The following is a 23,099-nucleotide window of genomic DNA, read 5'->3' on the forward strand; positions in this document are numbered from 1 at the left end:
CAGTTGACCGAGAGCCGAACTGTTGAAGAATGTAAAGTGAAGAATGATACGTTACATACATTTTTCGTATCTAAATGAAGATAATATATTTACATTCATAGGCTTTTATTGACCCCAGAAACCAAAGCGTCAGCAACAGCTTGATGTATTGTAATTTTCAGACTCTAACTCTCCGAACTGATAACGATTCTCGCAGTATTAGAATTTTATCGGTGCCCATTCTAAACCTCATGAGCGTACTGACAAATGAATTCTTGGGGACGATAAATTGTATCGCTCTGCTTTTCACTCTCCCCGGATCACCTCCGTGTCCGGGGTGGGGCATTCATCTGCCGGCATCAATGTTTCCACACCATCAGTTACGGCTGATCCGCATGCCGGGTTCACATAATTCATGGTGTGATTAGTGCGGGTGTGTACGTGTGTACCGTGCGTTCGTCGAACTGTGTTTTTGCGATAGAGCACTGTTAGTGGTAGCACGGAAGAAAGAAATTAAAACCACGGTACCTACCAACATTCGGCAGATGGAATGAAAAATCTAATCCATCGCACGGACGAAGCTTTGTTTTAGCGCCCCGAGGCTATCTGTGTGTTGCTGCCGGACCGCCCGGACGTTGGTTTGCAGCTCTTGGAGTGCAATCCTCTGCAGGCTCGAACAGTTCCGACCGCACAATTCATCGTATGTAGCTTACCGGTCATGGGGAGACTCGCGGGACATCACGCTTCGTGCGACGTTGACATTCGAATGGATGACATACTTGGCAGCGTATGCGTCCACCGCGGCGATGGAATAGCACTTGCAGGTTGGAGCGCTCACAAGGCAACTGTGTGATTATCACGCAGGACAGGACAGTGAAGCGACGTTTGCATTAAGCCTGCGGCGGAAGCGATCGTTAGTGGTTGATTCATGGGACCTCCGGGAGCGATGGAACGATGGAGAAAACTTTGCAGTTCCCACATATACATACAAAGAGAGCTTTGGATCGATGGAAAGATACGTGAGAAAAGTTCAAGGACGCTAAAGAAGGAGCAAATGTAAATTTTGATAGATATTCTGTAACAGAGTCTGTTTGTGCAGGTAATACATTGAACAGAATTTGAAGAAGTTCCTTAACTATTGAATGTTACATACACAATTTCATTCAATCAATCAAATGAATGCTCCTCTCTATATTCATCATAAAACGTCGGATTACAATGCTACATTGTTTGATTTCGATTTTATACCAGGCTTTTCCTTAAAACCCGTCCAAAAGCCATCTGATGCCATCTCACTGCACCAATGGTACTCACCGCATATTAATCTATTCGTTCTGGAGCTTCTATTTAACCGTTCACAAGGACAACCGAGAAGGTCCGAGTTGATTTTAGCTATCCAGCTTGCACCCAAAGTTGATTCACCCTGGGAGGTTGAAAACCCTTAGTTCCAGCCATCGAGCAAATAAAAAAGAAAGCTAGATTAAAGGACATTCTTGACTGGCAGTTTTTCCTCATATCTCCACTCGCTTTCCCGGTGCTTATTCTCATGCTATCCTCAACCCAAAACAAGGGTGGTTGTTGATTTCTCAAATACTTCCACCGACACAGCAGCGGTGTAATCAGAAATAGCTACCCATCAACCAGCCGCTGGCCGACCAGTCGCCCGGCAGCTGGAGGATTCGGTGGCGCTTGGTGAACATAATCCAATATCATTAATCAAGATTTATTACCTATTTACGTTGCTATTATTTCAAAACGGCAAACCATAAGCAAGAGAGACCGCCCGGTGCGAAGAACGGAGGTTAGAGAATGAAAACTCCAGCAGCGCCAATCGCATCTGGCCGGCAGTGTGTGTTCGCTGCTTTTTTTTTTGCAGTACCACATGGAAACACTTGGTGATGGTTGGTCTTGATGGAAGAGCATACCGTGCATCGCGTCGCTCGTAACGGGAAACTGTTTGGTATTTGTACAGCTGCAGCAACATTCTAAAAGCTACGATTCGCTCTCCCTTTCCCGAGTCGAATAGTGCTGATGGTGCAGATAATGGATAATGTTAGAGAGTAAAATTCCAAACCATGCGGATGAATGCGAACCGAGCACGAAATTGACGAGATAATGCTAGTTGATCTAATAAGAGTCAAAAAGCTAAGACACGAGTAAATGGATTGATTTAGACATCAGTACGCCAGTTGCTGGAAGCTTATCGATTGATTTGGTTGCTTTCTGAAAACATAACCTTTGGTTACATCGCTGAGGTTTGGCAGAATTTTACACAGATAATTTGAACTATTGATACTTGTGTTCTCAAACCTTGTACAAGTTCGTTCGATTGAGAAAGACTTAAATTTATTAAGCGCAATAGGTCAGATTTTCAACCAAGCTTTTCGAATTTAATGCTACCACACGATTGACCACACGATTAGCTCGTAAGAACACTTCTTCGCATGAAACCACCATTTAATCTACCACGAAATCCGCATTCGAATGAATAGACCTTCACCGCAAGCCACACCTTCCCACTATCTAACTAGGTTTTTAAGCTCTTCTTTTCACCGAAATCGGTGGTGCTGCAGAGAAACGCGCGCGTACTGCAAGCAATTAAAAACTCAATCAACACCTTTTCTTCCGCACGCCGCACGGGACCATGGAGAACAGCGTCCATTTTGAAGAAGGGAACATTCGCGCACTGGTGGCAAGCTTTCGTTCACAAGAACAGCGAAGCTTAAAGTACGTTCGGTGAGATTTTCCCTTGTCTTCCCACTGCCAACGTGGAGCAAAGGCAGAGAAAGATTTATCCGAAATTGGAATCAGGTTTGCCCTTCCTCCATGTAGTTCGGTAGATGAAGTACCACCTGCACGGAAGGGAAGGTGAATGGATTCAACAAGGGATCAGAGCTTTCTGTTTTAGATTTCCCTTCACACTCTGCCTCCAGCCCATTCTTACGTACCGGATGTCTTATTGCTTCGCATTCACGGATTTGCGATTCAACTGAGAATGAGTGGAGTATAAAATCCGGTTTTTCCTACACAATTTTCTCATTTCGGATGAATGTGACACACATGCTTGCGCGGGCGAACGGGAAAACCTCGAATCCAGAAGCAGGGAAGAGCATTTGCGGCCAGCTCATCTATTGAGTTCGTGGTTTGTTCAATTTCAAATTCAATTATTGCCATAATACCATCGTATCGAGCGAGCCATACCAACTCTCCATCGGTATCCGTTATCTTTGTCTTCAATATCCATTTGTCCCCTTATTTCTTCCTTCTGGGCAACGGTGGTGGTTTTGGATTTTGATTTGATTGTTTTTATCCTTGTCACTGTGCTTCGCACTTCGATTTAGAGCCACACACACATACATTATACGCACGATTGCACCGAGCTAAACGCCAAGGTCCAAACACAACGGAATCGATGGAACGTCGAAGTTCCAACCGTTTGTCGAGACTCCGGACACGTCAATGGCGTAGGCAATCGAGTTAAAATTTAATTGGCAAGTTACGAGAGTCGACGGTTGGGGTCGCTTTCGAGTCGGGAACCAATTTGTGCCAATACCTCTTGCCACCCGTTAAAGGCAGATGGAACAACAAGCGGCGCTGCATACTGCAGCTAATTAAGTGCAGTAAGATAATAACACGACAATCGGTGCATTTTCAGCCAATTTCAGCTGGTCAAGTTATTGTTTACCCTTTACCCGGGCCAAGGTTGGCGCCCAAGTGGAGTGGAAATGTGATCGGCGAATTCGATTTGCGTGGCGAGGGCGAATCCTTAATTGTGGAGATAGCAACAGATCGGTATGGGAGGAAGCACGGTGCTCGAAAAGGGCATTGATTACAAAATGTGCCGAGGCCCGGCCAACGTTGGGATAATTGTTTCGCCGTCTTGTGTTCCGCCGGACCTTGTTCAGGTGAATCCTGGTGGAAGTAATTGAGTGTTTGCTGGTCGATACGCCATGAACCCAAGGTAAACAGCATAAGATTGGGCTTTATGACTGTCAGTGAAGCGAGTTTCAGGCGCTTTGAAGGGGAATTGTTTCAAGTGAAAGCAAATTGTTAACCCAAATCAAAATATTCCAATTCAATTTTCAGTACACAAATGAGATTGCGCGTATTTGTGCAGTGGCAGCTATGGAGTTGGGGCTTGATACGGTTTAATTAATATCGTGTAACTGAAGAATGAACAGAAAAATGGACTACAGTTCCATTAGTTCTTCTACGATATAGGACGATCCTAAAAATGTGCGTTGAAATTTTGAATGGGTCAACTAAATCTGAATTATCTCTGCTTCCTCCCGGTGCTGTAGGCCACCAGGCCGAAAATTCCATTCGAAACGTTCGCTCGTAGTGAGGATTGACTATCTAACTACGGCCAGTCTAGTAAGCCATTAGACGGCCGGCGTGACCTTACTGGTCGTTAAGCCAAGAAAAAGAATAATAAAAAGCAGAGTTACCTCTCAGACAACCACAAAAGTATATAACCTTTCTTGAAAATATAATAATAGCACAAAAATAACACAAACTTTGTGTTAGATTTTAATTCTTCATATTTCTTGGTTTTTGTTATTTATTTATTTATTTATTTCACAGATTTAACTCATTTTGTTTGCCTAAGGCAACACAAATTTATTAACAAACCAACATAATCACTAAACTTAAGGGAAAAGAGTTCAAGGGTAGTTAAGTAGGCTAAAAAACGAGGAGTGAAGACGAGCACGGAAAGAGGCTGGGGAGAGATAAAAATCAAATAGGTCTGAGGAAGAATTAACGGCAACACGGCCCGCTGTGGGCCGTTTTAAGACAGCCAGGAGAAGACGAGGGCGCAGACGACAGACAGGAACATAAAAATTGATAAAGGATAGCAAAAAAGCGTCATCGACGGAGGAGAGAAGAAGGGAGGCGATAAAGCTGACCTGGGCATGAGTGCGGCGGATATCTAAAAAAGGACCCTGCAGCCGACAACATGACGGATACGAAGGCAGAGCTGAGCGCATAGCAAACCGCGTGAAGTTCCTCTAGACCCTCCAAACTTGAGACGCAATAGTGAGGGTAGTAGACGACGATATTACTGAGGCATAATACTCCAGCCAGTCGAGCTCACCAACGAGCAGTAAAGAGCGCGCAGGCACCCGAGATCGCGGAAATTCGAATTGTTTCAATTGAGTTCGTAAGAACCCTATTGACAAAACGGCCTTAATAAACACTAGGCAAGGGTTTGTTTAATACAAATTTTTGCCTTAGTTGATTGATTTACAAAGACTTTATCAATAGGTCAATAGGCTGTACTGGATAGCTTGCTAGCAATCCTTTTCGCAGGGATCTCAATCCCTGATCATGTTGTTGTTGACTGTAAAATCTATATCGTAAAAAAAACTTTGAAAATCATTAATTATTTGTCAACCTTCACTTGCTCTCATGCTGGTCATTCATTGGCTATGTTCATCCTAGCTATGGTGTCGTATGCGGCTCAGTTCCGGTTATCTCTGACAATTTCGACCAATCTCTTCTTAAGGATCTTAAGCGCCGTATAAGTGGAAGCTAAAACGACCATTTTTCATACTCTATGGGCTGTTAGAAGTCCTCATTATTACGCAAAGAATTCGACCTGTCAGGCACTTGTGTCTTGATCATGTTTTGAGAATGGCATCGAGCGATCGAAAGTTTTGTAAATTTTTTTGGATGTCACTTGGATAGAAGAGGTGAAGAGAAGAGGTCAGATATACACTGAGGTTGAAGATTGTTTTGGCGTGTCTGTCAGAAAGACATGGATATGGATGGCTTAGGATCATGAGTGTATTAGTGAACTTTTGCAGCAGTACATAACCTCGAATTGGGTAGTCAATGATACTAAAATTGTTCTCCTAATTATAGTTTTATTAAAAGTCAGACACCTCAACGAGAGAGCAAACTAAGTCTATGTCCGATAGTCTTCGCAGGACGGCAATTCCAAGCATTTTTGTGGAATAGTATGGCCATTCGACCAGCAACCATTTACATACTGACGGATACTCATAGCAGGGTATCGGTTTGCCATTCTATGCAAACTACGCCAGCCATATATGTAGCGGAGCTCGCTGCAATCTTTTCCGTCTAGTTGATGTGCTTGTCCTTCAGACGAATATTTTATATTCTCCGACAGTTTAAGGGCTGTCAAAAAATTTAAAACTGAAGGCTCTTAAGCACCTAGACTACTTCGTAAAGGAAATTTCATCGGTATTAAGCTCATTGTTGGAGAAATCATTCCGTATATCTCTTGTTTGAGTGCCTGCACATTGCACAAAAGGCGGACTAATTGCCCCAAAAGGGTGCTTTGGAAGGGTCCTTTTTCGACAAGCTTATCCTGCTTCACGAGTACATGCGTTCCCCAAAGGCCCTCTGCACGGCTTGGTGGCAAAGTTTGTGGAACACCGATGAGCTCGGGAGGTTTCTATATTCGATCACTCCGCTAGTGTCCTTGAAGCCTTGGTTCCACGGTATCACAGGTGATCGTGCGTTCATTCGAATGATGTCTGAGTTTAGATCTAATAATTTCGCTTTGGGCGCGCATCTCCAGCGTATAGGACAAGTCGACTTTAAAATATGTGGCTGTGGCCTCGAATACCACGACATAGATCATCTTCCATGGTCTTGAATGAAATACGAGGCTGTTCGACCCGGCTTGTTAGACGCAGTCCAAGGCATTGGAAAGTTGCCAAACATTCCGGGACCTGCGGGACCTACCGGGAGACTGGGAGTTCTATGAAATAAGTACGATGAGTGAGAAGGGTCGGGTATCACACAAAAGAAGTTGCACCGACCGATGCTATGGACGGACAAACCATCGAAAGGGAGAAGAAGAACACAATCAAGGAACCTTTGAAATGGAAAACGATCAAGACCCTCGCTACCATCAGGACTACGAGCATGGTAACGCCCACACACCCTGGGATAAGGTGCCCTCACACGATAAGACCCTCGTTATGAACACGACTTTGGCTTTGGAGGCCGGAATACACGCAACGGAACAACCGAGCACACCTGGAATATGGCCCTTTCACGACTCGGAGAAGGAAATGTCTCCCAGCTAAGATGAAAGGAGTATCTTACTTTTAAGTTAACTAAAGCAATATGGCCTGGCCGTCCTTTATGAATAAAAAAAAAACTCTAGTTAAAATCTTAAGCTAGACTCAGTTGGGTTGAACAAATAGTAGGCAAAAACGATTTATCTTCATGATAACGATGATGATTTGAGTTAAAAATAAAACCTACACCGTTATCCGATTTGACATAGTTTATTTTTTACAGGAAGCACGGATTTCGTAACCTAAGCCACCAACGACGTTAACTACACCAAAAAGGCAAGTACACAGGTAGTAGACAGCGTTGTGTACTTGCATAGTAGAAAATGCTTTTTTGTTAACATTTCGACAGAAATGTTCCTCCCACGGGACTCAAATAAAGCTGCAAACTGTAGAAAAGTGGTTGTTTTCCAAACGAGCGCAACGAAACCGAAGCGGAAAAATGAAAAATAAGCAAACAGTGTGCGTGTACCGTGTGAGCCTTCCGCTATCAACTTCCGTTCAGTAACTTTTTGCTTTGGACCGCGAAGGAAAGTAATGTAATAAAAAGGCATGACTGTAGTAAAAATATAGAGCTTCGGCAGCGTTCTTGTGTGTTATACGTCGGAGTATGTTTTGAGTGCATTTCAGAGGGCTTTGGCTCTAGATTCAACCTTATATGTGTGAGTGTGTGTGTGTGTGTGTGTTCAATTTGTTGCACAATTCGCTAGAAGCATCGCTTGTTGGCTTAAAACTGTTGCAAGCATCAATTTGCGCCTAACAGCAAGAAGCGAAAGTGTGCAAACCAAAATGCAACGTGAAGTGTTAGGGAAATGGTGAGAATGTAGAGAAAAAAACACAGGATAAAGGGCATGCAGAAAAGTGTACAAAAAAAGGGGGTTGCGGAATGAAAATGGATTCCCCTGCAGGACATTGTAACGCAATGCACAGTGCATACACACATACGCACAGAAAAACAAAGCCACATAAACCTTTCTATCTCTGTTACGCTTACGCCTTCCTTTGCACACAATCGTATGGACTTAACCGAGGGCTGATCGTTGGTTTTTATTTAAAAACTTCCATGCCACTGTAACCCGTTGCTGGGTGGAAAAAAAACCTCTTTCCTCTCTCCATCCAACCGACGGGGCTATTTGCTTGCACACCCGTGGTCTGCAATTTGCAGCACAGAGTGTGCGTGTGTGTGTGTATGGCGGGTGGCACATTCAGCGGCCGTTTCGCTTCAGGAAAACAGTCTCGGACGTCGGACGTCGTTTAGTGTTATTAAATTTCATTTATTAATACCATAAAACATCCTCTTTCACACTCTTTCGCGTAGGACGAATGGAATGCGCGTTAGGTCGAAGCAAAACCTACACCCACATGGAGCAAAGAACTTTTTGTACATTTTGCCAGTTTTGTTGCACATGTTTTGCTCGTTGTAATGTGCAACCTATTTTGTTCGATTTTTTCCTGTTCGACCAACACTGCACATGCAACCTGATTTCCCTTGTTGTAGTTTGTGCTCTGAATAGAAAGGTATTATATGAATGCAAAACAGATCACTGTGAAGATAAATGGAGGGAAAAACAACTGGTGTTATTTGTTATTCCTCTAATTCTCCGATAAATTGCATTGTATTAGATACTACCTCCTAAAACCTAATGCTTCTCTTGGAAAAATTCAGATAACTTTTTCTTCTAAGCTTAACGACCCGCTATTAACTATGCTAGTAAATGGCTTACGGTATAGTTCTTGGTCCAATTCACTCTATGATAAACAAATTACATATAAAAAGGCGAAAAAGCTCTTGGTTGTGATTTTTTGTGCTAATGGTGCAATAGTTGCTGTGTTCCAAAATATTACAGAAATTGCAACTATAAGGCTGAATGAAGATCCTGAAACGTTGGACAACAGCTCAAATGTAATGCTCAGAACAGCTGAAGAACCTGTTATGAGTACGAAAACAAAAAAACGAAAACAAAAATTTTAAGCAGACAAATATCACACTAATGACTGTGCTAAGCAAATCACAAAATTTTATAGTCAGTCCTCACCACGGGAGGACGTCCGGATGGGATTTGAACCCCGGTCCTGCCGTTTAAAGGCCACCCCATTTCGTAGAGTTGTAAATTCCGTTAAAGTGACATCAGTTTCTGAGATCAGATGTGCAGGGTGTTCAATAAGTTCGAATACAACTATTCATCAATTTGTAGTAGTGCGCTGTGTATTCTGTGTAATAGTATTGGTGTCAGCTTTAGTATGATGTATAGGCCGATTCTAGAACCGTTGCATGTGGTGTCGACTAACTGTCAATTAGTTTGTAAACACTGTGCACGATTAAAGAGTGCCGCGAGTATAGTAGAATTGTTTATGGGAGAAGTAAATCCGGCGCTCGATCCGGAAGACCGCTGCTGTCCTGAAAGTGGGAATCGGGACGACTCACACGAATTATGACGAAGGACCTAGGGTACAAGCCGTACAAGAAACGTAAAGTTTTTGGACTAACGGAGGCAAAGAAGAAGAGGCTGGACAGATGCAAATTGCTACTTTTGCGGCACGCAGGTCAGGAGTTCGTATTTTCCAACGAGAAACTCTTCGTTTTGGAACAGCCGCACAATGTTAAAAATGATCGACTGTGGGCGTCGACGACGTAGGCAGCATTCCCCAGTCCCAAATAAACATGCCATGGTTCCAGAATTCCTGGGACCAGTGGGAAGCTCCCATTGGTTTTTATTGAGAAAAACGTCAAAATTAACGCCGTGCACTACAAAACCGAGGTTCTGGAGAAGATTGTGGCTCCTGCACTTCAGGATCTCTACGGGAAGGATCCTTACATTTTCCAACAAGACGGCGCTTGGGCCCACATGGCGAATATCGTCCAAGCGTGGTGTCAGCAGAATTTGACGAGATTTCTAGATAAGATGTCATGATCACCCAGTTCCTTGGATCTCAAATCCCTTGATTACTATGTATGATCATACATGCTGGCCAAGCAAAGCGAGTTTAAAGTGGACACAGTCGACCAATTCAAGAACGTTATGTCCAAGATCTAGGACGAAATGCCGATGGAACATGTGCGTGCCGCGTGCGAATCGTTCGAGAAACGTCTCAAGCTCGTGATATAGTAAAAACAAGGAGAGGGGGGGGGGGAGGGTGAGTGCTGCCACTAAATATGCTATTAAGTTACACGCGTAGTCAACGTTGACCCACGTTCGTTCGCTTCGATCAACGGAAACAAATTCTTCACTACGGAAGTTGGACGCCTCAACAAGTATCATCCGTGCGCCAGAATCCAGCCCCAATGGAACGATCGCGTTAGTCATCGGTCAACGGACAATCTTCTCCCCTACGGAAACAGATGCATTCCTGAGAGTTCGATTCTCCTTCAACAGTTCAACGGAAGCCAGCTCCCATCTGCAGATTGGTGATCGTTCAGCAGCCCGTTCCCCACGATAAGAATGCCTGATTATAATTTGTCCCTTCGCGATAGGTATAAAAGAACAGGGAACATAGAGCTCAGGGCCTCATTTTCATTTCTAGTTTTGTCATAGATAGGAAGTGGGACCGAGTGGTGCCATTTGTAATAAATAAAAAATATTTTTTTATTGTGAACTAGTGACCAACTACATAATTATATTGAACACCCTGTACGATAGCGCATTTGCACCCCATATCGGTAACATTCGCTTTTGACAAACATTTGAGCAAATGTACAAAATGAGGTAAAACAGGTAGACTTATCACAAAATAATTGACAACGGCTTGAATAATGTTGACAGAATGAAATAAACACTAACTTTATTTTCTTTCAATTATTTCTATTCAAATGCACAAGGTGGCACAAAATCAGTATTTATTGGTACAAACCAAAAATCAATGATTGTCAAAAACATTTAAAAATCTTCGAAGAAAGTAAACAAATGAATTCGATCCTAAAAAGTCATACAATCCATAATGATAACACACTTTTCTGCCACCAAAATGCATAATAACACGTTTAACTGTATCAATATAGACGGTTGGGCGAACTTTGTCTGATCTGCCTGTCCTTCCGTCAGGCAACAAAGGTTTCCGATTTCATCCTGCATAACTTATTCATTCCATTTAATCGCTTTATGACCGGCATCGCAAACGAGCGAACGGGTGAAAATTCGATTTTTCCTTTGCGTTCCGCCACATTATCACTGGGTTCGGCAAACCTAAACTCCCTGGCACGAAGTGGACTCTCGGTCAACAGAACAGTTGACTCAATTACGGTCGACTTGAGCAGAGGTTGAGCCCGTCCAAAGGCCAACGAGGAATAAAGCGAATGAACAGTTCCGCCTAATGTCAGAAAATATCGCACGAAAATCGACCTCCCGGCCACCATAGTGCCGGTAGTATCTTCCCATCTTCAAATTGACAAAGAAAGCAAAGACGGTACAAATAGCGGGGGGAAAGAAAACTCCACACACAATCAAACCACAAATTCGACCGTACACGAACAAGCAAACAGCTGCAAATACTCTCGCAACAACGTCACCGCGTCTTCGGTGTCCGCGCACCATGATACGCTGCCGTAGTCAGAGCAGCTGCTTCAGCCGAGTGGCGTTGGTGAAAGAATGAAACGATGATTGGACGATGAAACTGGCCGTCGAAGAAATGGGAACAATTTTCCTTCGCCACCGATTACCTTATGCCGAGTGCCAAAGAGCCGCTAACACCACACAGGGCCAGGCGTACACATGCAAAGCGATAAGCGATTGTGGGGCCGATGCTGTGGCCTGGTAGCTAGCTTTTTCCCGCCTTCCACTGCTCCCCAAGGATTTCACACTATGCTGCAGCTTTTCACCGGATAAGCCGTTGAAAATAAGAGGCAAACGGGGGCTGATTATGGGCAAAACTTTCCTACCATCATCGCCGATTCCGAACTCGATGCGACAGCCCAGGACGACGATGGTCCAGCTTTGTTAGGGGGTGGATTTTCACCCGAGCGAAACGGGTGGCAAAATAAAACCCACACTAAACATTAAAAAAATATATATATGCACCGAAACAAAAAGCAGCTTATCAGGGTGGCCAGCTGAGCGAGAGCATGTGGAGCCCGTAGGTTCGATCCACCGGGTGTGTGCGCCCCGGGCGGCTGGGAAAGTTTTAAATTGGAACGAATTTTAAACTTGCTCCCGCTAGCTAGCGTCTGGCTTCGCCTTGGGGACCGTTCATTCGTTTATTTTACTTTCCTTCGCTGCAAGTTCTTTGGCTCGGTCGATGGCTTTCGGTCAGAATCTGCGGCTGTATTAGCATACTGATGGTTTCTCTAGTCTGATCCTTAAATATAGCAAATTTTGGTCCGCTTTATTGGATCCATTCTGGAAGATCTTTACACCATAACATCTGGTATACTTTGCGACCAGGATTGAGGCATGGATTTAAAGCACCAATCGATGAGCAGTACGAAGTTTGCAATTAGTTTTGTTTTTCGAATGTGTTATCGAAAAACACTCGATAGTGGATTATGAGAGGAGTTATCGCAAACTAAACACATATTCGATAGGTAAATCAATGAGATCAAGTAATACATATCAGTCGTTTGATTCAAACAAACTCACAGGCTTCTTATGATAAATAAAGTGATAGTTTTTAGATTATGCTTTAGAGAACAATATTTGTTCATGTACATAAATGAAACACATGTTCAAATATTGAATCTTTAACCTGCAACACTCTTACGAATGCTGCAATTAAAGACATTCCGAGTCAATTGAATGTCGTGAGCTCAATCGAATTTGTTCAAAAGAAGGAATCCCATCGTTGAGGCGCCATGATGATTTCGGTTGTAATTTCATAGTTTTTGGCTGTTATTCCTCAGGTAATTTACTAATCCTGAATAATATTATCTTCTTCTTCTTGGCGTGTACTACCGCTTACCTCTAAAGGACACGCCCGGCCTTAGATAGTCAAGTCCTCACTACGAGGGGACGGGTCCGGATGGGATTTGAACCCGGTCCTGCCGTTTGAAGATCGGCGGCGTTATCGCCTGCACCACCGGGCCGCTCTCTCATAGATCCATTCAAGTCACCACATAAACAAGATTTTAAACGTCACAAAAATGAAATTGACACCTTATTTGTACATTAACTTATAAAATGAAAAAAATTGTTGATGAATATTACAAGAGTTATGGAGTTATCTGGCGTAATTGCGTTTAATAAAATGGAAATAAAAACTTTCTACGCTAGACTAACATTTAACAGAGGATTACAATCTATGTTAATAACTAAATAAATAATTCAGTGTAAAGATAAAAGTTCAAAAGGAAAACTTACCGCCTCGGTGTGGATAGGATGCACGGCAAAAAGTAGGGCAGCCGCAAAGCTGGCCGACTCCGAAAGCAGCATGGCGCACATTCTGCAAGGGAAGACAGTGAAGCAATAAGTACGTGGCAGAATAAAACAGTGTGTAAGATGTGAGGAACATGGAGGCACATGTGAAAAAGTGGCTAACATTGTGGGGCAGTAAATTTCATTCGGCTTTCTGACCACTGCCGACGCCATGCCCGATCGTGCCCGGTGGCACACCAGTAGCGGCGGAGCTCCATTAGCGGGTGAACAATGACGGCCATTTTATCTTGACCTACTGCATTGGCCATCCTTTGCAATGACGCTCGCCCGCCAGTTCATTTCGTCCTTTTTCATAAAATTTTTTTTCCAGCCCAGTTTCATTATTCTTCTTTTGCGCTACGCCCTTCCGGTCACGTTTCGTTTCCCATGGGACTACAGGAGGAGCGGTGAAGTACCGGGAAAACAAAGGTTCATGATCCTGCACTACCTATGGCATTAATTTAATTAGAGCCGCTGGCCTTTGGGACTTAGGACTGCGCACAAACGCGGCGTTTGGTTGCCCTTTGCTGTGCCCTTTCATACCACAACAAATCTTCGTTTCGTCCTTCCAGTTTCTGGGGATTATTTTCCAATGTTCATTTGTGGAAGCTGTATGGCCAATTGACTTTACGGTGCTGTTTCGGGAGAACGCCTAGGCCTTGGAGGCTCGCTAGCTGAAGGACGCATAAGGCCGCGTCGCGCAAATTCATAAGAAACTGAGCAAAACCGTACAGACGCGGTCAATGATCGTCAGAAAACTAGCAGCGAAGTATGATCTTCCCACGGGATGAAATAAGAGAAGAAAATTCTTCCTTTTTTTGTTGTTGTTGCAGAAAGCCAACAGCGAAAAAGGGCTCTTTTTGTTGAACCAGTAGAAGTAGCCCGTACTGTTTGCGTTTCTATTTGTAGCTTTTCCGCTCATTTGCTAGTACTCGCCCCCGCCTTAAGCAATGTGTACCGTTTTTTTTTGTCTTCATTGACGCGGTTGTTTTTCCCTCATTTTATCATCACGGGTTGGGGAGTGATGGGAAAGTTGGTCAACTGGTTCGTTCCAGTGATGGATGCATTAACGCTCGGTAATGAAGTGCTGATTCTAGGAATGTTTACCATACGCTCCATTGCTCTCATTAGAGTGGCTTGTTTATGCAGGATTCTCTTATTCTTTCAAGACGGTCTAGTGCCAAGACCATCGGCAACAACCGGTGGATGGTATCATTATACTCGTTATACCTGAACCTTGTGAGGGACGCATATAATCAATTTGCGAAGAAATTAATTTAAGAAATAATAGAAGAATGCTTTAAATAGACCCATAAGTGAATTATTCATTGTTCCAATATCAGAAAGCATGTTTCTATCAATATGTTACCTAGAAATTATATAATAAATCACACTTAATTTACTATCTGAACAAATATAGTAAATAAAATGCCTTCAAGCATATCGCAGATGCAGTTGATGTGATTTTTTAACTATCTTCACGTTACATTGCTGTTGTATGTTTACTGGGCAACCGAGCTGTATTTGCAAAAAAGGGAGAGTATCGTTTCCTGCACAAACATTGCAAACCGTATTCCGTGCTCGACCTACTTACTGGTGACGACGGATGCAATTGTTCGAAACGTGCTCCGAGCATGGTTACGCCCCAAACGGGAGCAAACCCATACCCAAATGGAAACTGGGAAACTGGAGAGTTTCAGCTGTTGCCCTTGCCATTGCTTTACCCAACAGCAGGGAAGTGTTAGGCGGTATGGACGATGAAGGACTTCTTTTTGTGCAACATCGAACAGAGCGTATTGTTAAAAAAACCCCTCATTGCATCCATTGCGACACTTTCTTGTCGACGGGCAGTTTGTGTGCATTTGTACTATCGTTACAATGCCATTCGGCAGGACCATGATTTGTCAGGCTTGTGTTGTGGGTCGATGGCACTTATGCAGGACGATGCTTTTTATGGCCCTGCACCAAACAAGATCTCGATAGCGACGCAACACTGTTTGTTAGCAATGTAGGACGTGTTTTGCATTGGGAGACCTTTAACATTGCGCAGCAGGTAGTATTGACATAATGGTAGTCAAATGAAGTTATTTATCGGTTGATAATGGTAACAGGGAAGAGTGGACGTCGAGAAAACAACAAATGTTCGCAAATGATGTGAGTGTAGAGAAATATAAACTTGGAAGCTGTAAATCGTAGCAATCTCCACCAAATCGTGCATGACTGTTCGCCATTCATTTGAAAAGACTACCAAGCACGTGGTTGTAGGTGTCCATTTTGGTTGACAGAGAGAACGCTCTACTAGTTATGCTTGTCATTATCTTCAGAAAGAGATAATTTCCAAATGGTAAGGTACAATTTCCAGCCCTTAATTGGACACCCATCAATTAGTATCAATCAACTCAAAGAATCAATGGTGTTTTGCTTAGATCTTCCATTAAGCCGCATGTGCCGTCAAAGAGCTCTGCCAAAGGTCATAAATTCGATCGTTGAATTTTATCCATGTTGTTTGGCATTCCTAGCCCAACCACCAACGAGCATTATTTTCAGCTGTGACAAACATCAAACATGACCATTTATGGCTGCGGTCAGCATAAAGAGCGACACAAACGCGTGCACAAAAAGAACACAAGTGCCTATTTCCATACTCCAAGGATAAACAACACAAACGCCCGTCATTATCACGAATGACAGGCAACATATTTTACGTCATCGTACAGCATAATTGGGTGACAGCTATCCGTCTGGTCGCATGCCGTACAAGCAGCAGCTGGCACGGCATCCAACCAACCCGGCTCGACCGGCAGACAAACGTCAACGAGGACCGATTCACGCCATCCGATTTCCGAAGTGAAGTCCAATTACAATCCATTTCGGTGGAAGTTCGAAGTCACCATCGGTTCGGCAAATGGGGACTCCTGAGCAAAGGTAGGAAGAGTACCCAGCCGATCCCCACACCTTTATCTACTTACCAGACACACACACAAACACACACACTGCACAACGGATCTGGAACACATCGCCACTGCCCATCCCTTCCCACACCTTAACGAGCTTCGGTGCACGCGGGGTAGGGGTAGCCACTCGCTGTGATAATGATGTTAGGGAAATTATTGTTTCACCGAACCATGAATTGGATAAAATATAATCTACTTTAGGGCGCTCCATGAGCGACCCATTTCGGAAGCCATAGCACGCCGTGAAATGTGTTCGGGAATCGGTTTCAATTTTCATAGCTCGTTCGTTTGGCGCACCCAATAATGTGTCCTTCCCACCGTTGCGGAGCGCGCCGTTTCGAGTTTACCGATGGCAATTCTGGACCGGCCCGTCACCGTTGGTCCGATTTGCGTACCAATGATTTCACATGAAACACTAAAATTTGCACAAAAACACATTACAATCATCACGCACGGGGGGGGGAGGGGGGGACCGATTGGCACCCGATTTGTTCGGCAGACTTAAAACGAATCGGATGCAGCAGCAATTCTCTTTTCTCCCTGCCGCACACATCCCCGCGCAAGGGCTTCGCAAAGGGCAGCACATTTGGAAAATTGGCTACGGATTGTAGTGCGAGTGCAGCTGCTGGGGTTTCTAATATGGTGTGTGCAGGGCTTTTTTTTCACCTCTCAGCTCACCTTTCCTTTTCTGTCCAGCGCTGGTTGGCAGGCTAGTGTTCTGGGATAGGACGAAATATTCTACTCGATGCACTCTGCATGACCACCATGTCATGATTTTCCATTTTCCACCGGCACTTCCCAGTGATGTAGTAAATGTGGCCATGTGCGTTAGTGTGTCCACGAGTGATTCCGGTTGGTTAAATTGCATAACTAAATTGAATTTTGCATTCATGTGCAGAAGGAAAAATTGGTGCCCAAGTTATGGAGATGATAGGGACAAAAAACGACTGGCGCTGTTCTTGGTATGGACGGTACCGAATGGTGGTGGTGGTAGATGAACATTTTGGACATACAAGTTTTAATGGAAAAATATTCCAACACACAACTACTGGCGTCGGGGCGCTTGCGTTACCGATCGATGTCAATTGGGATGGTGATGTTGAGGGGGACGATAAAGGATGGATGTAAAAGAAGGAATTAAAACGTTCGCCCAACTACGCCGGGTGATGCAATTTAACTTTATGCCAAATTTCGTTAAATAGTCGGTTCGCTTAATGGCAGGAGTTTTGATCCGACAAAAAAAAAATAAATAAATAAAAATAAAAAAACGATGGACGGATCGGGAGTCGTGGTTGTCGTTCAATTGATCCTCAAGTGTTTCGCTTTGGTCAAACAATAATAATTTTTGAGAATATTTTTATTACAACGGATCAACAATTCCACTGGTGGGAGATTACAGTTTCTCTCTAGTTTTCTCTAGTAGAGTTGTTTCAATTAGTTCAAGCAGCTTCAAGCAGCTTTGCGCTATGCAAATTGCAAACTTCGCGCATCGTTTTCCCTCTCGGTTCCGTTCGGGTACAGCTTCGGGTGCAACTAATTGCATTCATTCTACAACAAACCTTGCGTCACAAAGTTCATCTACACCGCCACGCGCTGGCACACAGATTGATATCTGCTCGTCCAATGCACCGAAGAGATGGTAGCGCGAATGGACTTCTTTGGCAATTGCATTCCTTAGTTTGCAGTAAATCCTGTTTTTATTTTTCCCGCCACTATTACACTGCCCTCGAACCCCCCCCCCCCCCCCCTTCCTATCCCTGACGACCTTTGTCGCTGTTGGGAAGGAAAACTGCTTTGGGGGTGAAAAGTTTGCCCCGGTCGGTTTCGTTGCGCCCGGGTTTCGTTTTCGTGCGCACAAAAGCTGGTGCACCGGCTGAATCATTTCTACAATGAACGTTTCGACTCTAATGAAACAAGCGCTACCCACCAGCATCAGCTGCAGAGCTTGCAAAAAACAAAAGGGATGAATCTTTCACAAACACAACAAAGGAGGAAAATCGTTGCGAGGGAAATGAGGGTGAATTCCCAAAAGGCCAACCCGTTGCGCAACGCTGAAAAGGATCCATCTTCGACGTGCAGCAAGTTGGTGTTTTAATTTGTTTTTCTTTTTATTTTCCTCCAGCTTTTCGCCGCCTGCATTATGGAACGAGCGAACTTAATTTCTTTGGAATAAGTTTACGGTACAGCGAAACCGTAACTTTGTCTCTAATGCACAAGTGAATCCGTCGTTCGTTTGAGTGCAAGTAACGCATCGCTGTTGATTGAGAAAATATTTATAATTCAATTGCTGCATAAAGTTTTCTTTATACCATAGATACACCATGTGTTACTTTTATTTCAAAAATTCTTCAAGAAATAAAAGTCAAATATGAAACTAAAGTACAAGCTATTTATGCCCTAGCTCTGTATTTGTTTGTTTCACATATAAAAATTCGTACACATAAAAGAAACTACGGATTTTCAAGGCTACCTTACAGCATTGATATAAATATATCACTCATTCTGCCTTTTCCTAGCTTCGATGGATGATTATTGTTTACAAGACTTTTCCATTTTCTCACTATAAAAAAGAGGCTTTCATGCTAACAAATAAGAAAGAATAGGTGTGTTTTCTTTGCAATGAAAACTGTAAGCGACGTTGGCAAATAGTATGCGTATGGAGTGATGCTGCTTTCGTTGCATGAGGAAAACATATCATCACGCTCCATTCAAACCAAGCACCGCTACGTGCGACGGAACTATCACCGTATTGGGTGACACAGTTAGACTTGCTGCTTTAGTTTATGTGTGCGCTCCGAACAGTACATCCTTGCTCAATGAGAGCTTATTTGTGTGCTGCTTGAACCAATTCGAACGAACATCCGCCACCTACTAGATGGCTGGATCGGTTTGACTCAAGACGAAGCCGAGCTGAGCCGGAAACCGGAAATTGAATGAAGAAATCAAAACAAACTTCAGCCGGAGACGGATAAGTGGGTGGGGTGGGTTGGAATCCGAAGCATTTGGTGATGCCACAGCACTCTAGAAGAACTGTTTATCGGTGAGTGATTCGTTTTGTTGTGGCTCGGAAGAAGATATCCTAAAAGTGGAGCATCTGCTATCTGCGTGCTTTAGGAGGAAATCTTCCATCAATAAAGGCAGCAGCTGCTAGAAGAATGTGAGTGGCGATTTCCGTTGTTAGTTTAGCGTGAAGGTTGTCCGCCAGAAATTAGTTTGCAAATATGTCCAACGATTCACTCGCTCTATATACCATTGGCTGACTCGTTGATACATTTAACAAACACCCGGGACTAATAAATCTTGTAGAAAAAGATGATTTCATGCTACCGTACTGATCCTTTCCCGGGAAATACCTTTTCATTCAACCATCTTTTAGCGTGTAGCGAGCAGCAGTGCTGCCAGTTTCTTGCCGAAATCTTTCAGTTCTAATCCGAAACCGTACCTTCTGGTGCAGCGCATCCGCACGCCGAAAGCGAGCCCCAGGAAGACCTATCAGATTCAGTTTGCTGTAACATTGCGTTACATTTTCGGGCTTCGGACAGCCACGAGCTACGTGAAAGCACTTTTGGACTACGCGTTCAAAAAGGATTGTGGAAGTGTAAGGGGCAAGACGCCAGGGGCAGGATGGGTTTGCTGGTTTCAAAAACTTACCGGAAGTACATCAGCGAAACGATCGTGTGCAGCAGCACGTTGACCAGATGATAGCCGGCCGGTTCGAGACCGTGCAGCAGATAGTTCCACCGGAACGTTAGGACACACAGCGGTCGATATGATTTATGACTCTGTTCCTGCGGGAGGGGAAGAAGAAAAACGAAGCGTTAGTTGATAGGTGGGAAAAGAGAAGAAGAAAAAAATGCTTCACACACCGATACATGGTGGAAAACATACAAGAATGTATATATGAAAGTTATGATCCGGGACAAGCGCTGCTTCTATTAAGGCTTTAACAGGCTCAAGTCTTCAGGCAGAAGGCAAACGGATCTCACGAACAGAAGCCCGAACCGACCCGGCCAAGGGATATTATATATATAAGCAGCGGAAGAATATCCTGGAATTAATAAATCGCACAAGAATAATTTATGGTGGATTTACCATCCTGTGGGAGCGCTAAAGGTGCCGCTCCCATAGAGCTTCGGTGGCCTGGTGGCGATCCTGGTCCGGTGGTGACCGATAGTGGGAAAATAAATAGAGCGACCAAGAATAAAACCACCACACCGGGTCTCAAGGAAGGTGGTTATGCCAAGCATGAAATAAAAAGAAATCATTCACTTTCCACGCGACGACTATTGCCACTACGGCACGTTAGTAAAGCCATGACCCGTCGATTGACCGTTTCCTTCAAAACTAGTTTTCCTACGGAGTTTATCCTGCACATAGTAACCTCGGCTTTGCTCTTCAACCTTTTTTGTGTGGCACACCCACATTCACATACACAAAAAAACCCTTCTAGTTACAGTTTATGGGCAGGAGCTCCGCTTTTTATCTACATCAGCCGAGGATGATGATCGCGATGGAATCGGAAAAAATTACTCCCGTCCGCCGCAAGTAATAATCAACCACACGGGAGAGGTATGTTTGGCTTTTATTACATTAAACCTGGATTGGTATTATCCAGCCCAGGAACGTTTCCCAACGTCGATACGGGAGGACAGATTATAACTTTGCTCACATTTCCATGGGTCATGCGTTGAAGGATAATCCCTGTGGGTGAGTTTTACCGAACTACGGTCGGATGTGAACTCAGTACTGTTATCGTGAGGAGAAATTAGATTGTCCTCGAATGATAGGGGGAAAGTGAACTACAATTGAGGCTAGCCTTAGGGCTAGCACCAATATACATTTTCTTTATTTGCTTTCTTGGAGGTTTCGTCGTGTATCTGCTAGTTTGTAAGTGTTTCGAAGGAATGGTGAACTAATTATACACAGAACTGAGCGTAACAAAGGAAGGGTGTGAACTTCACAACACTCAGTTCCTTGCTGCAGTATGTTACAGTTTTGAGCGTTAATTATACTAACAAAGTCGTACAAAATGTTGTTTTGGGCATAAATAGGGATTTTATGAATCGCTATTGACAAAATCTTTGTAAATCAACCAACTAAGGCACAAGTAAGGCAAATTTGTATTGGAAAAACCCTTAGTAGTGCTTATGAAGGCTATTTTGTCATATCCCTATGATTTCTATATTATATTAACCCTCTTTAGTCTTACTTTCTTATTCTTCTTCTCGGTCCAATGGCCACTATCTAACTTTAAAGTTTTTAAAACGAAATTTAAAGGAAACTTTGGAGATATTTAGAAATAATCGAAATCGGAGGGCCTCGCAAAATAGCGACGTCAGTTGATAAATTGGAGCAAATCTCATGCGATAGTTTGAATATAGTCCTTGATGAAATAAATTTTGACTATCTTGCGTGTTTATGATTCAATAACCCTTCTCAATCTCAATCAATCTTCCCTTCCTAACGTGTACATTGCTTCACATACTATCCCAGTACAAGTGATGGGTCTGATTGTTTGACTCGTTCCGTTCCGGGCGTTTTGAGGTGATGGTCATTTTATTTTTACTTTTACCAATTCACGACAAAAACATTTATATTGAAGCATGATATTATAAACATAAAAACAAGACTTCATCTACCAAGATAAGGGAAGGCCCGGCAGTACAGGGGATATCGGCGCCAGTTTTCAAACGGCAGGACCGGGGTTGAAAGGTCCCTACGTAGTGAGGACTAGCTATTCAACTACGTGGTATCAGCAAGTCAAGTAAGTCAGTAGATGGCCGATATGACCTTAGGGTCGTTGAGCCACGAAAAAGAAGAAGATGCCAAAACTTCAATAAACAAAACAAACATTCCTGTACGCCTTCATCGTAATATTTCTTCTTCCTAACTGTTTTTCTAGAATCTCGACATCATCTATCCCATATACAAGGGAGCTATGTTGGGCTGCAACAACTACAGGGGTATTACGGTGTTGAATACCGACTACAAAATATTCTCGCTAAGCCTTCAGGATAAGTTTGTCACAATCGTTGAACGGATAGTTGGAAATTATCAAAGAGGATTCCGAAACGGAAAATCTACCACTGAACAGATCTTCAACATGCGGCAACTCTTGGAGAAGATATCTGAACAGCAGATGAACACGTGCGGCCTTGAAATCTCCATAGATTTCAAGGCCGCAAATGATAGCATAGCCAAGGTAAAACTCTACCTTGTCTTGTTAGAATGACCATGACCAACGTCACATGCCAGGTGAAGGTGGATGGAAAACTCTCCGCGTCCTTTGCTACCACCAAAAGCCTGAGTCAGGGAGATGGGTTAGCCTGTCTCCTATTCAACTTGGCGCTTGAGAGGGCCATCCGACACTCGGTGGTGGAGACTTCAGGAACCATCTTCTATAAGTCAACCTAGATCCTGGCATACGCTGATGATATAGACACCATTGGTCTGCGGCTTTCCCAGGTAGCAGATGCCTATCAAAGGATCCAACAGGCTTCAGATAAACTCGGGTTGCAGATTAACGAGGCAAAGACCAAATTGATGGTGGCACCATCAGCGGCCCTACCAAGAAATCCGGAACTACGTGGGGGTGATGTACGGACAGGTGACCGCAAATTTGAAGTCGTCCAAAACTTCACCTATCTCGAGTCAAAAGTCAGCACCGAAAACGGCATAAAGACCGGTCATTCTACAGTCTGAGGCAACATCTCACCTCAAAAAACCAGTCACGACGGTCGAAGCTGGGACTGTATCGTACCTTTACAGTCCCA

The 23,099-nt window shown here is 43.7% G+C and overlaps 2 protein-coding genes across 6 annotated transcripts in view; one reads left to right on the plus strand and one right to left on the minus strand.

The window, feature by feature from the left end:
* Positions 1–23,099, plus strand: part of LOC126556291 (clathrin light chain) — a 358,662-nt gene that overhangs the window by 145,404 nt on the left and 190,159 nt on the right. The gene's annotated exons all lie outside the window — the stretch shown is intronic.
* Positions 1–23,099, minus strand: part of LOC126568795 (protein O-mannosyl-transferase Tmtc3) — a 168,453-nt gene that overhangs the window by 87,713 nt on the left and 57,641 nt on the right. Inside the window, exons 2-3 of the mRNA XM_050225428.1 lie at positions 19,978–20,114; positions 13,319–13,400 (exon numbers count right to left, since the gene is read on the minus strand). Of these exons, the coding sequence (XP_050081385.1) occupies positions 13,319–13,400; positions 19,978–20,114 (219 nt within the window). The remainder of the gene's footprint in view (positions 1–13,318; positions 13,401–19,977; positions 20,115–23,099) is intronic.

The sequence above is a fragment of the Anopheles maculipalpis genome, chromosome 2RL (assembly GCF_943734695.1).
Source record: "Anopheles maculipalpis chromosome 2RL, idAnoMacuDA_375_x, whole genome shotgun sequence".
Taxonomy (NCBI): domain Eukaryota; kingdom Metazoa; phylum Arthropoda; class Insecta; order Diptera; family Culicidae; genus Anopheles; species Anopheles maculipalpis.